General features: G+C 44.9%; 1 protein-coding gene across 2 annotated transcripts in view; it reads left to right on the top strand.

Annotated features, from left to right (window-relative positions):
• The window catches only part of gbf1 (golgi brefeldin A resistant guanine nucleotide exchange factor 1), a 98,822-nt gene that overhangs the window by 34,642 nt on the left and 44,988 nt on the right, over window positions 1–19,192 (top strand). For both annotated transcript variants that reach the window (XM_031747913.2, XM_031747911.2), the window contains exon 4: window positions 17,462–17,593. In XM_031747913.2, coding sequence (XP_031603773.1) covers window positions 17,462–17,593 — 132 coding nt within the window. The remainder of the gene's footprint in view (window positions 1–17,461; window positions 17,594–19,192) is intronic.

Here is a 19,192-nt window from a genome sequence, read left to right as displayed (position 1 = left end):
GGTAAGAAAGGCTGAAAAAGACGACCACCACTGAACAAGACACACAAGCTGAAACGTCAAGACTGGGCCAAGAAATATCTCAAGACTGATTTTTCTAAGGTTTTATGGACTGATGAAATGAGAGTGAGTCTTGATGGGCCAGATGGATGGGCCCGTGGCTGGATTGGTAAAGGGCAGAGAGCTCCAGTCCCACTCAGACGCCAGCAAGGTGGAGGTGGAGTACTGGTTTGGGCTGGTATCATCAAAGATGAGCTTGTGGGGCCTTTTCGGGTTGAGGATGGAGTCAAGCTCAACTCCCAGTCCTACTGCCAGTTTCTGGAAGACACCTTCTTCAAGCAGTGGTACAGGAAAAAGTCTGCATCCTTCAAGAAAAACATGATTTTCATGCAGGACAATGCTCCATCACACACGCGTCCAAGTACTCCACAGCGTGGCTGGCAAGAAAGGGTATAAAAGAAGAAAAACTAATGACATGGCCTCCTTGTTCACCTGATCTGAACCCCATTGAGAACCTGTGGTCCATCATCAAATGTGAGATTTACAAGGAGGAAAACAGTACACCTCTCTGAACAGTGTCTGGGAGGCTGTGGTTGCTGCTGCACCTTAATGTTGATGGTGAACAGATCAAAACACTGACAGAATCCATGGATGGCAGGCTTTTGAGTGTCCTTGCAAAGAAAGGTGGCTATATTGGTCGCTGATTTGTTTTTGTTTTGTTTTTGAATGTCAGAAATGTATATTTGTGAATGTGGAGATGTTATATTGGTTTCACTGGTAAAATAAATAATTGAAATGGGTATATATTTGGTTTTGTTAAGTTGCCTAATAATTATGCACAGTAATAGTCACCTGCACACACAGATATCCCCTAAAATAGCTAAAAGTAAAACAAACTAAAAACTACTTCCAAAAACATTCAGCTTTGATATTAATGAGTTTTTTGGGTTCATTGAGAACATGGTTGTTGTTCAATAATAAAATTATTCCTCAAAAATACAACTTGCCTAATAATTCTGCACTCCCTGTATTTTTGCTTTTATTAATTCTGTAATGCAGGAAAAGTATAAATGCTGTTATACTTGAGTGTAATCTGCTGCTTAAGCTTGCTGCTGGAATTACAGATAAGAGAACATAGGAGACAGAAATACCTGTTCAGTCACTAAAATTCAATTCATTTTGATCTGCTGACAAACTAAAGAGATTTTCTTTAACCGACTGTGGGATGGTGACCTTTAATGTTTAAATGTATGATGCCCCGCTCTCACTGTAGAAATCAACAGCAGCTCTGAGCGTGCAAGCAAAACTATTCACTGGACTTTACATGTTTATTTCACCACATTTTCTATCTCAGTCATCTGTTGTCTTCTTTCCAACATTGCTTTATTTTCTTGTTATGTTTTTTGTGTTTCTTAAAGATTTTCAATCTCCATTTTATCCCCTTCATTCTCTGATAATGTCTCTGATTGGGGATTGTTTGTCACGTGACTTTAAAAGGACAGTTTTTAATGGAAGCAGAAAGCTCTGCTTAACAGACAAAGTTGGTAAGGACTGTGGTAAGACACGTTATTGCCAACTGGAGTTTAAGTATCAAGTATCAAGTATTTATTTATTGTCATTGTCAAGAACAATGAAATTGTGTTTGGAGCTTCTACAACAAATAATAATAAATACTAAATTCCGCTTAGACCCAAGTGTGACTATTTAACCCAGTGTGACTTCAGTGCAATGGGACGATCCTTAGCAAAAACATGAGAATATGACAGGTAATGTTCATGGGACATTCAGACAAAGACCTGAGAAATATGACAAAGTGCAACAGTGCAACCCGTTCAATTATTGTACTGTGAGATATGATAATTGTCTATTTTTCAGACCAGTTCACTGCTCTTAATAGGTTGGATATGGTTAATGTCCGTGAGGGGGGGGGTCAGAGTTCAAGAGCCTCACAGCCTGTGGATACAGGCTGTTGGCCAATCTGGACGTTCTGGCCTGTATGGACCTGTACCTTCTCCCTGAGGGCAGCAGGTGGAAAAGGTGGTGCGCAGGGTGATGTTGGTCCCGCAGGATACTGTGCACCCTCCTCAGACAGCGAGTGGGAAAGATGTTGCTAATCTCTGGCAGAGTCGTTCCAATAATTCTGCCAGCTTCTTTCACCACCCGCTGGAGTGCTTGCTGGTCGGCCTTGGTGCAGCTGGGGAACCACACTAGAAATCCGTACGTCCGAACGCTGCTGATGGCACAGTTGTAGAAGTTCAACATCAGAGGTCTGGGAATGTGTGCGCTCTGCAGTCTCCTCAGGTAGTAGAGGCGCTGTTGGGCCTTCTGTACAGCTGAGGTGATGTGGTTGCCCCAGGACAAGTCCTCAGTCACAGTTACCCCCAAGAATTTAAAACTGCTCACCCTCTCCACTGCCTCACTGCCAATGAAGAGAGGCAGGTGGTTGTTGTGACCTTTCCTCCGGAAATCTACAATAATCTCCTTGGTCTTTTTGGTGTTTAAGACCAAGTTATTGTCATGACACCATGACTCTAGTTGTTGCACCTCTGTCCTGTAGTTTGTCTCATCGTTGTTAGATATGAGTCCGAGCACTGTAGTGTCGTCGGCAAACTTAACAATGAGATTAGACGCGCAGGAGGAAATACAGTCATGAGTGAAGAGAGTGTATAGCAGAGGGCTCAGAACACACCCCTGAGGGGCACCGGTGTTGACCACAAGGGTGGAAGAGGTGTTCTTACCCACTCTGACGCTCTGTCTACGGGTTAGTGAGGAAGTCCACAATCCAGTTGCACAGGGAGGAGTTGAGTCCCAGTTGATGGAGTTTGGGACGGAGTTTGTATGGCGGATGGTATTAAAAGCCGAGCTGTAGTCTACAAAGAGGAGCCGTGCATAGGTGTTCTTGTGCTCCAGGTGCTCCAGTAGTGTATGCAGCACTGTGGCGATCGCGTCCTCAGTTGACCGGTTCTCCCTGTATGCAAACTGGTGCGGGTCCAGAGGTGGTGTAAGGGCAGCTCTGATGTGTTTAATGACCAGTCTCTCCAGGCATTTGGCGGGAATGGGGTGAGTGCCACAGGTCTGAAATCGTTCAGACATGTGACATTTGACTGTTTGGGGATGGGAGCGATGGTTGCTGCTTTGAAACAGGATGGTACCAGTGAACAGGACAGCGAGGTGTTATATATAGAGGTGAAGACATCCGCCAGGTCCGCAGCACAGTCCTTTAGCACCCGGCCCAGCACTCCATCTGGTCCGGCCGCCTTCCTGGTGTTAATGCTGCGGAACACCCGCCTCAGCTCACGAGCGCTCAGGACTGGAGCAGGGTCGGTTGAGGGGAGTGGAGACAGGACAGGGTCGGTGTTATCCCTATCAAAACGGGCATAAAAGAGGTTTAGGTCCTCAGCCAGAGTAGGACTGTCGGCTGAGGGTGGTGGTGTTCTCCTCTTGTAGTCCGTGATAGCCCTGATGCCCTCCCAGACCTGTCTTGGGTTTGTGATGTTCTCAAACCTGGCCTCGATGCGCCTCCTGTGCTGCTGCTTGGCAATCTTGATGCCTCTTCTCAGGTTAGCCCTGGCTTCTATTTACCTGCACCAGTTTTCAGTTCAATCCTATAAGGCTTCTATAAATCCTATCAGGAAATTTCCCCAAATATATTAGTGACATAACAAGTGGATAGAAGTTTTCTGTATCGTTTCTGTCTTTTGTTTTTCTGTTTCTCCACTTTTTAACAGCGTGTAACAGTGTGTAGCAGTGTGTAACAGCGCATAACACTTTGTAACAGTGAATAACAGTGTGTAACAGCTAGTGGTGCAACGGATCACAGTTGATCCGTAATCCGAACCGATCCCACTCCACGGTTCGGGACGCACGTGATCCGAAGATTCGAAAAAGAAGGAAAAAAAGTATGCGTATGGTGCGCGTGGTCAGTCTGTCAAGCGATAGTTATGGCCAGCGCTAGCGGTCCAAGTGGAGGAGCAGAGGAGTTTGCGGCATTTAAGCAGCCCTTTGCTCCCCAATCCGATCGGGCTAAAGCTATTACAAAAGCTACTGGGGTGTTTAGCTGCAGACAGGAGGCCGTATTCCCTTGTGCAAAACAAGGGGTTTAAACTGTGATGAACGTGCTTGAGCCACGCTATGATATCCCGTTGCGCGTCCACTTCAGTGACAAGATCGTACCCAGGCGTGTATGAGCAGGAAAAGTTTAAAGTTATGGTTGAACTGTCCCAGGCATCTTCTGTTGCCCAACTACAAATGGGTGGAGCTCCAGGTCAACGGAAAGCTACGTCACCGTGACCGCTCATTATATCACAGCGGAGTGGTAGATACAAAGCCCTATACTGCACCTTAATTTGTTTTTATATAATAATAATATATATAATATATAATATATATGTATGTATGTGTGTGTATATATATATATATATATATATATATATATGTATATATGTGTGTATATGCACGGTGGCACGGTGGTTAGCACTGTTGCCGCACAGCAAGAAGGTCCTGAGTTCAATTCCACCATCAGGCCGGGGTCTTTCTGTGTGGAGTTTGCATGTTCTCCCGTGTTTGCGTGGGTTCCCTCCGGTACTCGGCTTCCTCCCACCGTCCAAAGACATGCAGCTTGTGGGGATAGGTTAATTGGATAATCAAAATTGCCACTAGGTGTGAATGTGCGAGTGAATGTGAGTGCGAATGGTTGTCTGTCCCTGTGTGTTGGCCCTGCGACAGACTGGCGACCTGTCCAGGGTGTACCCCGCCTCTCGCCCTATGACAGCTGGGATAGGCTCCAGCGCCCCAGCGACCCTGAAAAGGATAAGCGGGCGAATGGATGGATGGATGTGTATATGTATATATATACACACACATGTGTGTGTGTGTGTGTATATATATATATATATATATATATATATATATAGATATGTATATAGATATAGATATATATATATATATATATAGATATATATATAGATATATATATGTATATAGATATATATATAGATATGTATGTATATATATATATATATATATATATATAGATATATATATAGATATGTATCTCGTCTCTTGCCCACCGATGCCTTCTTGTTCCAGTAGCCAACTTGTCGTCAGGGTGCCCTGGTTCCTCAACACCTGACGCGGACCTTGTTGATCCGGGCGACGTCCGAGCCGGCATGCCTTCATATTTATCTGTCTCGCTCATGTCTGCGGTAGGCTCACTTAGCATAGGGGGTCTAGGGGGCGTGCTGGGTGTTTTATACATATAAAAAAAAAAACACCCAGCACGCCCCTGCGGGCGGTTTATCCTTCAAGCTCGGGTCCTCTACCAGAGGCCTGGGAGCTTGAGGGTCCTGCGCAGTATCTTAGCTGTTCCCAGGACTGCGCTCTTCTGGACAGAGATCTCCGATGTTGTTCCCGGGATCTGCTGGAGCCACTCACCTAGCTTGGGAGTCACCGCACCTAGTGCTCCGATTACCACGGGGACCACCGTTACCTTCACCCTCCACATCCTCTCGAGCTCTTCTCTGAGCCCTTGGTATTTCTCCAGCTTCTCGTGTTCCTTCTTCCGGCAATGCTCAGTGGCTAGTGGATCTGAGGGTAGACCATAGCGACCTCCCTGAACAGGGTCCAGTAACCATCACAGTGGCAGATATCCAAGAAAGGGTCTCCAGTATGAAGAGTTGGACAGCACCAGGGCCCGACATGGTTCACGCCTACTGGCTGAAGAAGCTGACTGCACTCCATGAGCATCTGGCAGCACAAATGAACCAGCTGCTAGTTGACGAGAGACACCCGGAATGGCTAACCGAAGGTCGGACGGTCCTGATCTCCAAGGACCCCAAGAAGGGACCGGTCCCATCCAACTACCGACCAATAACCTGCCTCAGTACTACATGGAAGCTCCTGTCAGGCATCATATCGGCTAAGATGAGCAGGTACATGGGTCAATACATGAGCGGGGCACAGAAAGGGATTGGCAAGAATATCAGAGGCGCAAAACACCAGCTACTGGTAGACAGAACAGTCAGCCGAGACTGCAAGACCAGACTGACCAACCTGTGCACAGCCTGGATTGATTACAAGAAGGCCTATGACTCAATGCCCCACAGCTGGATACTGGAATGCCTAGAACTATACAAGATCAACAGGACCCTAAGAGCCTTCATCAGGAACTCAATGGGGATGTGGCGTACAACACTGGAGGCCAACCTCAAGCCCATAGCACAAGCCAGCATCAAGTGCAGGATCTACCAAGGAGATGCTCTGTCCCCACTGCTGTTCTGCATAGGCCTGAACCCCCTCAGTGAGATCATTAACAAGACTGGCTACGGATACCGACTACGGAACGGAGCGGTTGTCAGCCACCTCCTGTACATGGATGACATCAAGCTGTATGCCAAGAGTGAACGAGACATCGATTCACTGATACACACTACCAGGATATACAGCAATGACATTGGAATGTCGTTCGGACTGGAGAAGTGTAGTCGGATGGTAACAAAGAGAGGGAAGGTAGTCAGAACTGAGGGGATCGAACTACCAGAAGGCAACATTGCAGACATAGAGGACAGTTACAAGTACCTGGGGATCCCGCAGGCGAATGGGAACCATGAAGAGGCCGCTAGAAAAGCTGCAACCACCAAGTACCTGCAGAGGGTCAGGCAAGTCCTGAGGAGTCAGCTGAACGGTAAGAACAAGATACGGGCCATCAACACCTACGCCCTGCCCGTGATCAGGTACCCTGCTGAGGTAATAGGCTGGCCAAAGGAGGAGATAGAAGCCACTAAAGACAAAGACATAGACAAGAAGGGGGACTGGTGAGTGTTAGCACCACAGTCCAGGATGAGACAAGAAACATCCACGAATACATCACGAAGATGGCCCCAACTGACAGCGTGCTCAGTGAATACCTCAGGCAGCAGAAACCCAAGAAAGAGGTGGAAGGCGAGGAACCATCATGGAAGGACAGGCCCCTGCACGGTATGTACCACCGGCAGATAGAGGAGGTGGCTGATATCCAGAAATCCTACCAGTGGCTGGACAAAGCTGGACTGAAAGACAGCACAGAGGCACTAATCATGGCAGCACAGGAGCAAGCTCTGAGTACAAGATCCATAGAGGCTGGGGTCTATCACACCAGGCAAGACCCCAGGTGCAGGCTGTGTAAAGATGCCCTGAGACAATCCAGCACATAACAGCAGGGTGCAAGATGCTAGCAGGCAGGACATATATGGGAACGCCATAACCAAGTGGCCGGCATAGTGTACAGGAACATCTGTGCGAGTATAACCTGGAAGTCCCGAGGTCAAAATGGGAGACGCCCCAAGGGTGATGGAGAATGACCGAGCTAAGATCCTGTGGGACTTCCAGATACAGACGGACAAAATGGTGGTGGCTAACCAACCGGACATAGTGGTGGTAGACAAACAGAAGAAGAGGGCCGTAGTGATAGATGTAGCGGTTCCGAATGACAGCAACATCAGGAAGAAGGAACACGAGAAGCTGGAGAAATACCAAGGGCTCAGAGAAGAGCTCGAGAGGATGTGGAGGGTGAAGGTAACGGTGGTCCCCGTGGTAATCGGAGCACTAGGTGCGGTGACTCCCAAGCTAGGCGAGTGGCTCCAGCAGATCCCGGGAACAACATCGGAGATCTCTGTCCAGAAGAGCGCAGTCCTGGGAACAGCTAAGATACTGCGCAGGACCCTCAAGCTCCCAGGCCTCTGGTAGAGGACCCGAGCTTGAAGGAAGGATAAACCGCCCGCAGGGGCGTGCTGGGTGTTTTATATATATATAATAATGAGTCTTGAGTTGAATGTTTTTAATAGGCAAAAAATACTTAAATAAGTTAATAAGTAAATGTTAAAATTTTGTCTTTTTTTCTTTTTTTTGCTGATCCGAAAATTGATCCGATCCGTGACTTAAAACCATGATCCGATCTGAACCGTGAGATTTTTGATCTGTTGCACCACTAGTGACAGCGCATAACACTTTGTAACAGTGTGTAACACTGCTCAATTAATCGAATTTTAATCTAGATTACGATCTGGGCTTTCAACGATCATTAAAAATGACTGAGCCGATTATTAGCACCTCCCTCGTGCTTTACTCTCGCGCTGCTCCGTGTGGCAAATCAAGCGCACCTCTCTGCGTTTCGAACACGCGTCACAACATTTAAGAGGACCCGAGGGAAGCTCGGAAAGCTAAGCAGAAGTTATTTGGAGAGGAGAGGATAATGGCTGCTGAAGAAAGAATGCCGCTGGTTGAAAAGAGAGGTAAAACGACTTCAGTGGTGTGGAAACATTATGGGTTCGCGGAGTCAGACGTGGATCAAATATTGTGCAGTATTTTGAAGTTCACTAAACATAGATGTTTACATTTTTCATTTATCTTTTATATTGCAAACATTTCCACTGTAATCAGTATTTGCACACTCTCCAAAAGTTGAATCTGTTCATCTGGACGTAGCGTTTGGTGGGAGAAACGTTTCGTCACTCATCCAAGTGACTTCTATTTGCACACTATTTTATGCTATTTTTTGACAATCTTTAAAACCATTATTCAATACATTGTTATTGTTAAATAAATATTGTCAAATAATCGAGATCTCAATTTCAGTGAAAATAATTGTGATTATCATTTTTGCCATAATCGAGCAGTCCTAGTTGTGAAGTATTCTTAGAAGAATGAGGCAAACGTTTCCTCGAGGACCAAAGGCTTTCACCTTTGTGTATCCAATCCCAAGTTGTGTGTGTTTGGGTACTTATCCCAGCTGTGAAGCGCAGGGGTGAGGAGTTGAATGTTGGACAGCTTTTTAAGTATGTGGGTGCTGTGAACCCTCACCATCCCCAAACATAGTGAGATGGCAGAGATTAGCATGCAGAACTAAGTCAGTGATGTACTTTTGCTGTGTTTGGAAAGCGGCTGACACGCTGGCTGCCAGGGAAACACACACTGCTCCGTTGTCTGCTCAAAGCACCCTCCCCTTTAGCCCAGGGTAAACTGAAACAGCCAAGATTAGTATTCATCCCTCTTAATGCTGTAGCTTATAATATAGTCATTAGGTGACTTGAGACTAAGCCATCCCACCTAACTGCTGTGATTTATTAAACACACAGAGGATTTGCTGTCAATGCAGTGTGGACATAAAGCGAACGTCACGTCTAAATACAGTGGTATCAGCTTATTAAGACTGATGAGCTGTGCTGTAAGTGGTTACATTCAAACTGAGGGAGGGATGAAATGGGATGACTCTCAACTGAATCCTGCTTTCCTGCATTTAGTCCAAGTATCGGAGTTGCATTGCAGCCAGCTAGCATGTAGGCTCCTGTTGTTTGATTGTGTGTCAGTTTACCAACCTGTATTTGTACTCAGTGGGTAGCATAGGATGTGGTAACTATTTGCATGCTGGTGTTCCTTTTTCTTACTTATTTATCTGAGTGTTGTTTCTAAAGTCAGCACAGCAGCCTTCTCAGGGTGCTTTGTGTTGGAAGAGAGAATCAGACGATCTTCTCTGGTACTTTTAACAGGACCTGTGGAAAAACTGGGCTCAGGAATGGGCAGCACTCTGTCACACTGACTGGTGTGAGGCAAACGGAGCTGAGAACACACTTTCTGAATAGACTTTGTGACATGTTCAAGCCGTGACTCCCATCTAATTCTGTCAATATATCGATAACTATATTAACCAAATATCACATAACATGTGTGACAGTTGGTGTGTGTGGTATCACAGTGAGATGAATAATTATTCTTTGGCAGGGAAATGAAACACACCCATCTCAGGTGTGATGTTTGGATTGTGGATGCATTTCCAGTTCGGAGAGTGGTTCTGATTTGGAAGATTTTCATGATGAAATCTGAATATGACATGTTAGTATAGACAAGGCAGCAGCAAGGTGGAAACTAAAGGTATTATTATGGGATATTGGATGTTATTACCCCTCAGAGTAATAACTGGGTGATTTAGAGAAATATAAATGGATGACTGAGCAGTAACACACTGAGATGTTTCATTGGATAAGAGGAGCCAAAAACAAGTTAAGAAACAGAGCTAGGTCCATGAGGCAAAACCAGTTAGTAATCCCTTGGTAACAATTTGATAACCTGCCAGCAATAAGAAGGTAATGTGTGTGCTTTAAATGATACTGACCTTATGGGCTACTCTTTTAGTGTAACAGGATTTTACCAGATTATAATGTTTAAATTAATCCTAACTTAGGCTGCCAGCATTCTGCTCAGCTTAAAGCAGTAAAGTTAATATTTAGTTTATTGTTCTGACTTATTAAATGTAACGTGTAGTGTGTGCTAGGTTTGGTGTAATAAGCTGCAAATTGTAAAACTGACTGTTTCTGGTTAATACTACAAGTTTATTAAAGCAAATTTCAAGAAGCGTGACAATTACAGGAAACACCTGTGGTACTTTCTGTGTAATTAGCAGGAATAAGGACTTTTTATTACTACTGAAAGTAACATTAGTTACCAAACGTAAGCACCTTTCTTCACCTGAGTGTTCAAGACATACCATCCATCACCTAAGGCCTGGTGCTCTGGGTAGTGAGGTCGGGGCAGCAACATTAGTGTCCTTTGAAGAGTAGCTAGGCTCACCCCATCTCCTACAGAGAGCCCAGCTTCTCCTGGAGAGTAGAGCCGCTGCTCCTCCACAAACTCCATGCTACTTTGGGCATACATGTCACAGTCTTTGGTTGCCCTGCCTTTGTCTTTCCTCTTTAGATGTATGATTCACTTTAATCCAACTAAAGCTTTAAGTCTTTGTTGGGTTTTGTTTTTAATTGGTTCAGGTCAAACTGAATAGATTTAATTCAGTTTAGCCTGACATAAACACGGGTAATTTTAGAATAGGTGCTGACAGCAGATCTAAAAGTGGTTCTCTTAAATCAGGGCTGGGGAAGTCCAGGCCTCGAGGGCCGCTGTCCTGTGGCTTTCAGATGATGATCCAACACAGCTGATTTAAACGGCCAAATGACCTCCTCAACATGTTGTGAAGTTCTCCATGGCCTGCTAATGACTTCAACATGTGATTCAGGTGTGTTGACCCGGGGTGAGATCTGAAACCTGCAGGACAGCCGCCCTCAAGGCCTGGACTTCCCTGCCCCTGTCTTTAATGGTACTTGGTGATTGTGGAGAACTGCCTATAAGGAGATCTTTACAATTCAATGGTAGTTTTTCAGGCGCTGCATCAGTCGTTAATAGCGGCTGTGCGTTGTTTCTTGTCGAGTGCGCCTGGAGTGTGATCCTGTGGGGGAGTGGCATAGTGTGTGAACACAGTCAGCTTGCACAGTGTGTGGTTTCTGGAATCTCTCCCATTCCTTGGGAATGCCATTAATGGGGAGCTGAAGGAGAGCAGCAGGTGAAACAAATAAGGATGATAGCTACACAGACAGACACACACACACACACACACACACACACACACACACACACCCTCCCTTACCCTTTAGTCACAACTTTGACTTTGTTTTTGTCGTCAGCTCTTGACCTAATGCCTCTTTTTGGCTCATGCAGACTGGATGTTAGTGCCAGCACTATCACCATGTATGAAAATGATCACAGTGGTGTTTCACACTAGTTTTTTTGCTATTCTATACACAACAGTCTAATTCCACATCATTTAGATGTGTGTGTCTAAAGGCACATGTAGAGTTGAGTATTTCCAGTGCAGCATCTTATTACCTATCAGCTGTTTGTTTTCTTGTCCTCATGCCTGCTGATATGTGGTGGATACTTTGACGTTCCCTGCATTTCCACTTTTCTTTAAATCATTCATTCTTTGACTCTGCATTCTTCATTTCTGTATCGTGGATAACTGACACGATCCAGTCTGAGCCTGAACACGTGTATTACTTTATCCTGCTGAATGACAGTCCAGAGCCTTACCATGTACTATTTCCAACCTCACACACTCCCGGCTCTATGCGCTGTCGCTCCTGCTGCCCACCTGAAGTTTGTCCCCCCTTCCCTGCCCTGCATCATAACCAAGACGCACACTGACATTGGCAAGGATACATGGTTAAAAGATGGGATGGAAATTGTGCGTCTTGCTCTCCACTGTTTGTTTTTCTGGAAATAGAGGTGATAATATGAGCCCATCTTATCTGAAGGGCACCTCACTGTGATACTACAAGCAAACACTTATGCATCCAAATGAAATGGAGCCATTTGAATCAGGCGGCTGCACTTATGCTTTAAGAGATGATAGAATATGTCAGCAATGACATTTTACATGATGTTCAGTGTGCAGCAGAATATCTCCCTCTTAACACCCCCATTAGTACAGAACCGTTCGTATGTGCTCAGGTTTTAATTCGCTGTGATAAAACATCCGTTATCTATAATCACAGTGACCGTGACTAGTGCTCATCCATCACAGAGGGGACAGCAGACTGTGAAACACATTAAGTGGATGCTGGGGCCCAGCCAGCTCCTTGCTGGAATAATGTAGTCATTGTGCAAAGTATGCACCATTGAAAATACATTTTATGTACAGGATAACAGGTGCAGAGCAGCACAGTGGCTGGCAGGCTGTGGCCTAGGCACGGTTTGGTAATAAAGTCATGCTGGCTGAATAATGCACCTGCTTCCTTTTTATTAGCTCTGCTTTTTAGACTGGAAACAGGATTCTGTTGGCAGCAGTAATAACTGGACATCATCTACATTTTTAGACAAATCAAAGATTTAAGGGAGGCTTAATGATACGTGCATCTCATATCTGAGGCTTTCTCACCTGACGGTAATAATGATAATATGCGACCTTCTCCAACCAACCTGCCCATAGCGCGCTCTCAGACTTTGGCTGAAAAATGTGCAAATTTTGTATTTTGTTCTTGGGTGGCTGGTGTCACTCATGGTGAAAAGATTTCTCAAATAAAATTTGTACTTTTAATTTCAGAGCCACATTTGTGTCTGCCTCCCTTTTCTGTGTCTCTCCCTGATGCAGACAACACTACCACGTTAACATGGAGCTACATGACTTTTAGTAAAATGTTACATTTAAAAACTCTCTAGAAGTCATTTTCGAACAATTATAATTTGTTCTTTTCATTTAAGAACCAGCCCCACCGTGCACATTATCACCAACAGCTATGTTCACCCCCATTGCAGGGATCCTTAGATGGGACTGTTCAGGCCTCCATGGAGTGCTGCACAGAGGCTCTGCACTTTACACATAAGGATGTTATATTCAGTCTCGTAGTGAAGTATACGTAAAATATATACATTCTCCTCTCTGCCCCACTGAGCTGGAGGTTTTCAGTTGCAGAAACGTCTCTGTCTCAGTGACCCACACGGCAGCTTTTTCCACACCTCCCCCTCCTCTCAGTGGCTTTAATTGCTATAGCAACCGGTCCCCACAGCTGTGTGGTGATGTCACACTTTCTCTGTCATCTAAAGCTCATCATGGCTGATCCTGTAGGTGTGTATGTAGGAGTATTCATACACTAGCTTTAAAACAGATTAGCACAGCTGTATTACAGTCCATACATCCAACAAACAGCATTCAAACTTTTGGTGATTGGACAGGTGTTACAACCTTTCCAAAATAATAGGTCATAAATACTCAAATTAATAGGGTTAGGGCTATATATATTTGCCTTAGCATGTGGCGCCTCAGCACTGCATTCACGGACCCTGACTCTTACTCGTAACACTGGTGGTTATCAGTGTGTGGGTCCGGGCCACAGCGTCTGTGGTAGAGGGCGTTTCACTTCTCTTGCTGCTGTTGTAGCGCAGTTTATTTTGATGCTTTGACCTGGCAGAGCTCCCACAGATACATGACTCATCATCGGTCGGTTTAGTGATGATGACAGTTTATAACACAGGTTCTGTGCTGCTCTTACACACTTCCTGTCCATATATCAAATTCTTAACATCTCTGTTCAGTTTTAATAAATACAAATGACATAGGCAAACCTCACAGCAGGCCTGTCAAACCTATGGCCCAATTATACAATTATATCTGCCCCGCGAGATAATTTCATATGTCAATTATTAGTGTCCCGTTGGTGTGTGGGAGCCGAGTGTTCAGCCCTGCTGAGAATCAGTGCAAGCAGGGGTGGGACTCTATTTCAATGGGCACACCATGTGGCCAATCACATGCAACGACAGACTGGGATCATACCATTATGTAAAAGAGGAAAAGGGGGCAGACGTTCCAAAGACAGCAACTGTAGTGGTACAGGCCAGGTACACAGGGACATGGGGAGGTGGGTTTAAAGGCAAGCGTGTCGGGAGAACGTGAAGAGAGCAGCTTCTGACTGCATTTCAGTGATAACGGGGATGAGCTGAGCGCAGAATTTCTTAGGAGCTGGCCAAATGGAAAAAGACTAAATGTACAGTTATTGAATGTTCCATAAAATAAACTATATGCAGAAGTGTGTGCATGTTACCACACAAAGTCATTAAGAAATAAACGAGTAAATGACAGAAATGTTTCTACTTTACAAAGTTCTGTTTATTTACGACTACAGTGTAAAACCCCAAAAACTTTTCTGTAATTTTCCAGATGTGTTTATGATAAATGAAGAGTCGCGCTGACAGATTTGTTTGGTTGTCACAGCAGCATTTTCTTTATCATGTAGAAGAACATTAAACATAGACTGTGTCACAGGGATGTGGTGACCTCTGACCTCTGACTGACAGACTTGCAAAGGAAAATGAGCAGCATGAAGTAGGCAGTGAAAGGATGCTGCTGATACATGAACGGGACAGTAAGTGCTGACTGTGCACTGATGGTCATGAGCAAATGTAGAAGGGAGAAAAACGCCACACTTTGTTGTGTTTGTGGCCTCATTTATATCTGTTCTTATAAATAGCAACAAATGTCTAAAATCAGCAGACGTCTGCAATGTTCTGGTTTATTTCCCACAGAGTCCAGTCAGCCCTGTAACTCCCTCTTAAAGGGATACATGGAAGTTAGTGAGTCTCCATCATTAGAAGAACTCCATGTTGTGCTTAGATCCTGCGTTTTGGGATTGTAGAGCTCCACGACTCTGTTTAGAAAGCCTTACAAAGACACCACAGTGATAAACAGAGGCGTGTGATTTTGTCTCCATTTCATTTCCAGCATTTGCTTTCTGCGTTTGTCCTTTTTGTCTGAACAGTGTCTTCAGCTCAGATTCATCTGCTGTAGTTGCTCCCTGTGCTCTAAGCTTTTCTGCTCCAATGCCAATAGATGCGCATGTGTTAAAGATGGCCTCTGTTGTTCAGAGAGTTTGCCTCATCCTGATGTGCTCTCTGGGGGCAGAGGTTCACTCCCGGCTCTCTTCCCTTTCTTTGCGAGGGCCATTTGTGAAGGTAATGCACACATGGCTGGATCCTCTGCTACAGCTCTGAGCAGAGAGACGAGCTCCAGCAAGTCAAGGTAGATGGGATCAGGCTCATGGTGAATCATAATGGCTTCATTTCACAAACTGGTTTTCTTTTTGTCTCCAAGTAAGCTCAACTCCAGTTGGACTTGTGTACAAGATAGACTGTATCCAGCAAACACAGCTCATAGAAGGCAACACGCACCTCTGACTGAAAACTCATTTATTTATTGTAGTTTGGTCAGTGTCATCCTGAGGTCAGTCTAACCTTGGCTGCAGCTATAATTATTTATTTTCCTTGACTTCTCAAAGCCCACAGAGAGGCTCCATTCAGCCCTGTGTTCACTGTTGGATGGTCTCTGATGAAGTCGTCTTCAGGATCTGCTGACAGCAGCCTTCCTCCACTTAAACTAAACGTGTTTGAATATAAAGTAATAAACCACTGACACCCTCCTGTAGAAAGCTGATGGAGCTCTCAAAGCAGCAGACATATCATGATCTCTTACTAAAAGTAAGCACCGAGGCTTTCTGATTGCTTCTACAGACATTTGTGAAAGAACGGCTCTCAGGACCCGTGATGGGATGGGTTTCCATAACTGCTACATCCAGGCCTTACATCACCACGTGCAGTGCAAGCCACCACTGTGGTGTGAAAGTGGTGTGAAACAAGCCACCACTGGACTGTAAAGCAGTGGAGACATGTGAGAAATGATGCTTCTGACAGTCTGATGAACAGCACCTGACTGCACTGTGCTGGTATGGTGTGGGTTCTTGTAGTCGGGCTCTTAGGCTACGTTCACACTGCAGGTCTTAATGCTCAATTCCGATTTTTTGATCAAATCCGATTTTTTTGTCTGCTTGTTCACACTACAAATAAAATGCGACAGCTAACGCGCTCTAGTGTGAACGCTCAAAGCGGCCCGCATGCGCAAAGGAAGACGTCACACACAACGCGCTCTGTTTAGACCCAGAGCAAACAATATTGTTTGACTGATGGCCCTTAATATAAAGACTTGGGACTTTACGTTTCCCAATTTTTGCTTTAAGTTATGTTGTTATTTACATAATAATGTAAATAACCTAATAATGATCCTTTTTGCTGTTTTAGAGGAGCGGTGCTTCAAAGGATAGTCGCAGATTTCTGTCAGAATCTGCAGAAAATACAGTAAAAATAAAATGTTCACGTTTCTCCAACGTTGTCTTCCCAACAGTTTCACTGACATCTACACTGGATGGCCAGGAAGCGTTCGTGATGTCTTCTCCGGCGCTGATAATTGGCGTCTGTCTTGTGTCAGTGACGTGAAAGACGGATTTAATGCGACCTGACCGTTCAAACAGCAGTCGCTTTCTAAAACATCGGATATGTATCGGATTCAGTACCACATACCAAAGTGACCCAGATCGGATTTGAAAATATCGGATTTGTGCCGTTCACACTGTCAGACCATGATCGGATATGGGTCGCATAGGGTCAAAAAAATCGGATTTGATGCGCTTTCGCCTGCAGTGTGAACGTAGCCTTAGTTTCACTCACACTGCTGCAGCACACGGAGACAGCTTCCAACGTTGTGGGAAAAGCTTTCAGGCTCTCGAAGCACACTGAGTGGGTAGTGGTCCTTTCTAAATATGCTCTTAAATCATTTTATTGATTCATTTTACTTATTGTTCATCACTTTGATCATTATCTGTTGTGTTTAAATGTGTGATATAAAAAACTAGAGTGTTGGTGGCCCTGCGGTGATCACAGAGTCTTATTGTTGTTCCTTGGTCGGGTTTTGCAGATTGACTCTAAAAACACTGGTGGAGGTAAAAATGAAGAAAAATAGATCAATGTGGAGTGTGGAGCCTCTTTGCCCAAATGCTAACCTGCCTACTGTTAGCACACTTCTCTCCCTGCCTTTGCAGTGCGTGTATCAAATATCTTCCACCCTCTTCGTCATCCTCTCACCGTCAAGTAAAACACAGGTCGGAGCCTCCCGTCATGTTAATTCCTCATCGATTTATCAGCACAGCTGTTGGCACAAACCATCGTTTCGAGTGTCGGGGGAAACTACGTGAAACGTTGGCCGCTGTTGCTCTGGATCGTGACAGTGGTAAACCCTTTGCAGAGGACCGTGTGCCTGATTTTGTGTGCCTGTATTGTTTTTCAGAGCTGTCAGATGTTGAACCCAATGTTTTCCTGAGGCCTTTCCTAGAAGTTGTGCGCTCCGAGGACACCACCGGACCGATCACAGGCCTTGCTCTTACCTCTGTCAACAAGTTCCTGTCTCATGGCCTTATAGGTAAGAAAATCCTTACCTGTATATGAAAATTACCTGGTTTCCAGATAGGAGTGGAGCGGCTTCATGTGAAAACTAAACATGCTGATGAATGTACTCAATTCTTAAACAAACCCAAAACTTGATTCATGTCCAGGCTGAGAAAGCATGGTTTCCCAGTTTAATCACATTTCCTTCAAATGGTGAGACTGGTGTGGGAGTGGTTCTCTGGTGGTCTAATAGTAATAACAGGAGGGTTCCTAGTAATTAATTGATTAAATAGCAGAAAAACAGTTAAATGTGAGGTCAGACGTGTGTGTGTAAGAGCCATTGAAACCATGAATTACATTCTTCAATATTCAGATTGTATGTCAGATGTTGTCATGTGTAGCACACAGTGTTGGAATAGTGGCTGACTGTGGTGTGCTAGCACCAGCAGCCTCCTTTTTTCTAGTTTAAATCCAGGACAGAATGTGGCTGTGTCTGTGTAACTTGGTTCAGCAGATGAAAGAATACGAATACTTGGCTGAAGTGATTTTCTTTATGACGCCAACAAGAGAGGAAACCAACTTCAGATGAAATCCAGGAGCGCAGTCGGCCCAGGAACGCCTGGAATGTTTCTGTTCTTCATAGCTGATGCAGAATGAACTGGAGGTCGCTGTCATCATTAGCCTCATCAGGGAAATATGGCCCAGTGTGAAATGCAGCAGGGTCTGAGGCAGCGTGATGGTGCTGTCAAACAGCTGTAGGCACCAGTAAGAGCTAGCCATTACTACAGTGTTTCACCCTGCTGGGAAACTATCTCGGTGCTCACTTCTTTACATTGAAGCTTTCGTGTGTTTGAAGGATGTGAATAAAACTGGGGAGCAGCTTCAGTCGGTGCAGAGTTGCAGGGCAGTTGACAGAGGTGTTACTGATGGATAGATGCTGAGTGAACGCCAAATGAACCTCGTGGTTATGGAGCTCCAGTCATTCCCTTATGTGTTTGAACTGACTGTACTCTGTGAAAATGTACAGTAATGCTCAACTCACTGTTAATGCAAGTGAAGCTGGTAATCCCATCTAGGCCAGCTAAGGAAAAACCTGATACTTAGACGCTGCATGTCATTATGTAGCTGAGCAAGTAGAAGATAAATGGACAGAATACTCAAACATGACTGTTCCAGTCACATACTGCCATCTGCTGGCCACACAGACACCACAGAGTAAGACTTTGGTGGGTTTCTGTTTTCTGGATGCAAGTTTTCCTCACTGAGCGTCGTGTTTGCCTGTGAGTCTGTGGAGCTGCCTGCAGTCAGACAGATGCTGCGTAATGACAGGCCTGTCTAAGTGCAGACAGAGAACAGCCTGCGCACGCTCAGGAAAAACGTAGGAGTCACACAAATATGATACAAAAACAAAAAGGTCAGCACACTGTGGGGCTACAATGGAATACAATTTAATAGTGGAATAGTCTACAGACATCTACGTGGAAATGACTGTAAGACGCACAGATACACACATTTTAATTTTACTCAGAGAGCAGTGGCTCCTCTCTCTGTGGTCTGAGGTTTCTGGCACAGAGTGAGCGGAAACTAAGCCTGGTTGTTGACAGATATCCAGAAATGGGGTCTATTCACTCTC

This window comes from Oreochromis aureus, linkage group 13 (genome assembly GCF_013358895.1).
Source record: "Oreochromis aureus strain Israel breed Guangdong linkage group 13, ZZ_aureus, whole genome shotgun sequence".
NCBI classification, from domain to species: domain Eukaryota; kingdom Metazoa; phylum Chordata; class Actinopteri; order Cichliformes; family Cichlidae; genus Oreochromis; species Oreochromis aureus.
The sequence above is the reverse complement of the archived record's forward strand: the minus strand, read 5'-3'. Positions and strand labels throughout refer to the sequence as shown.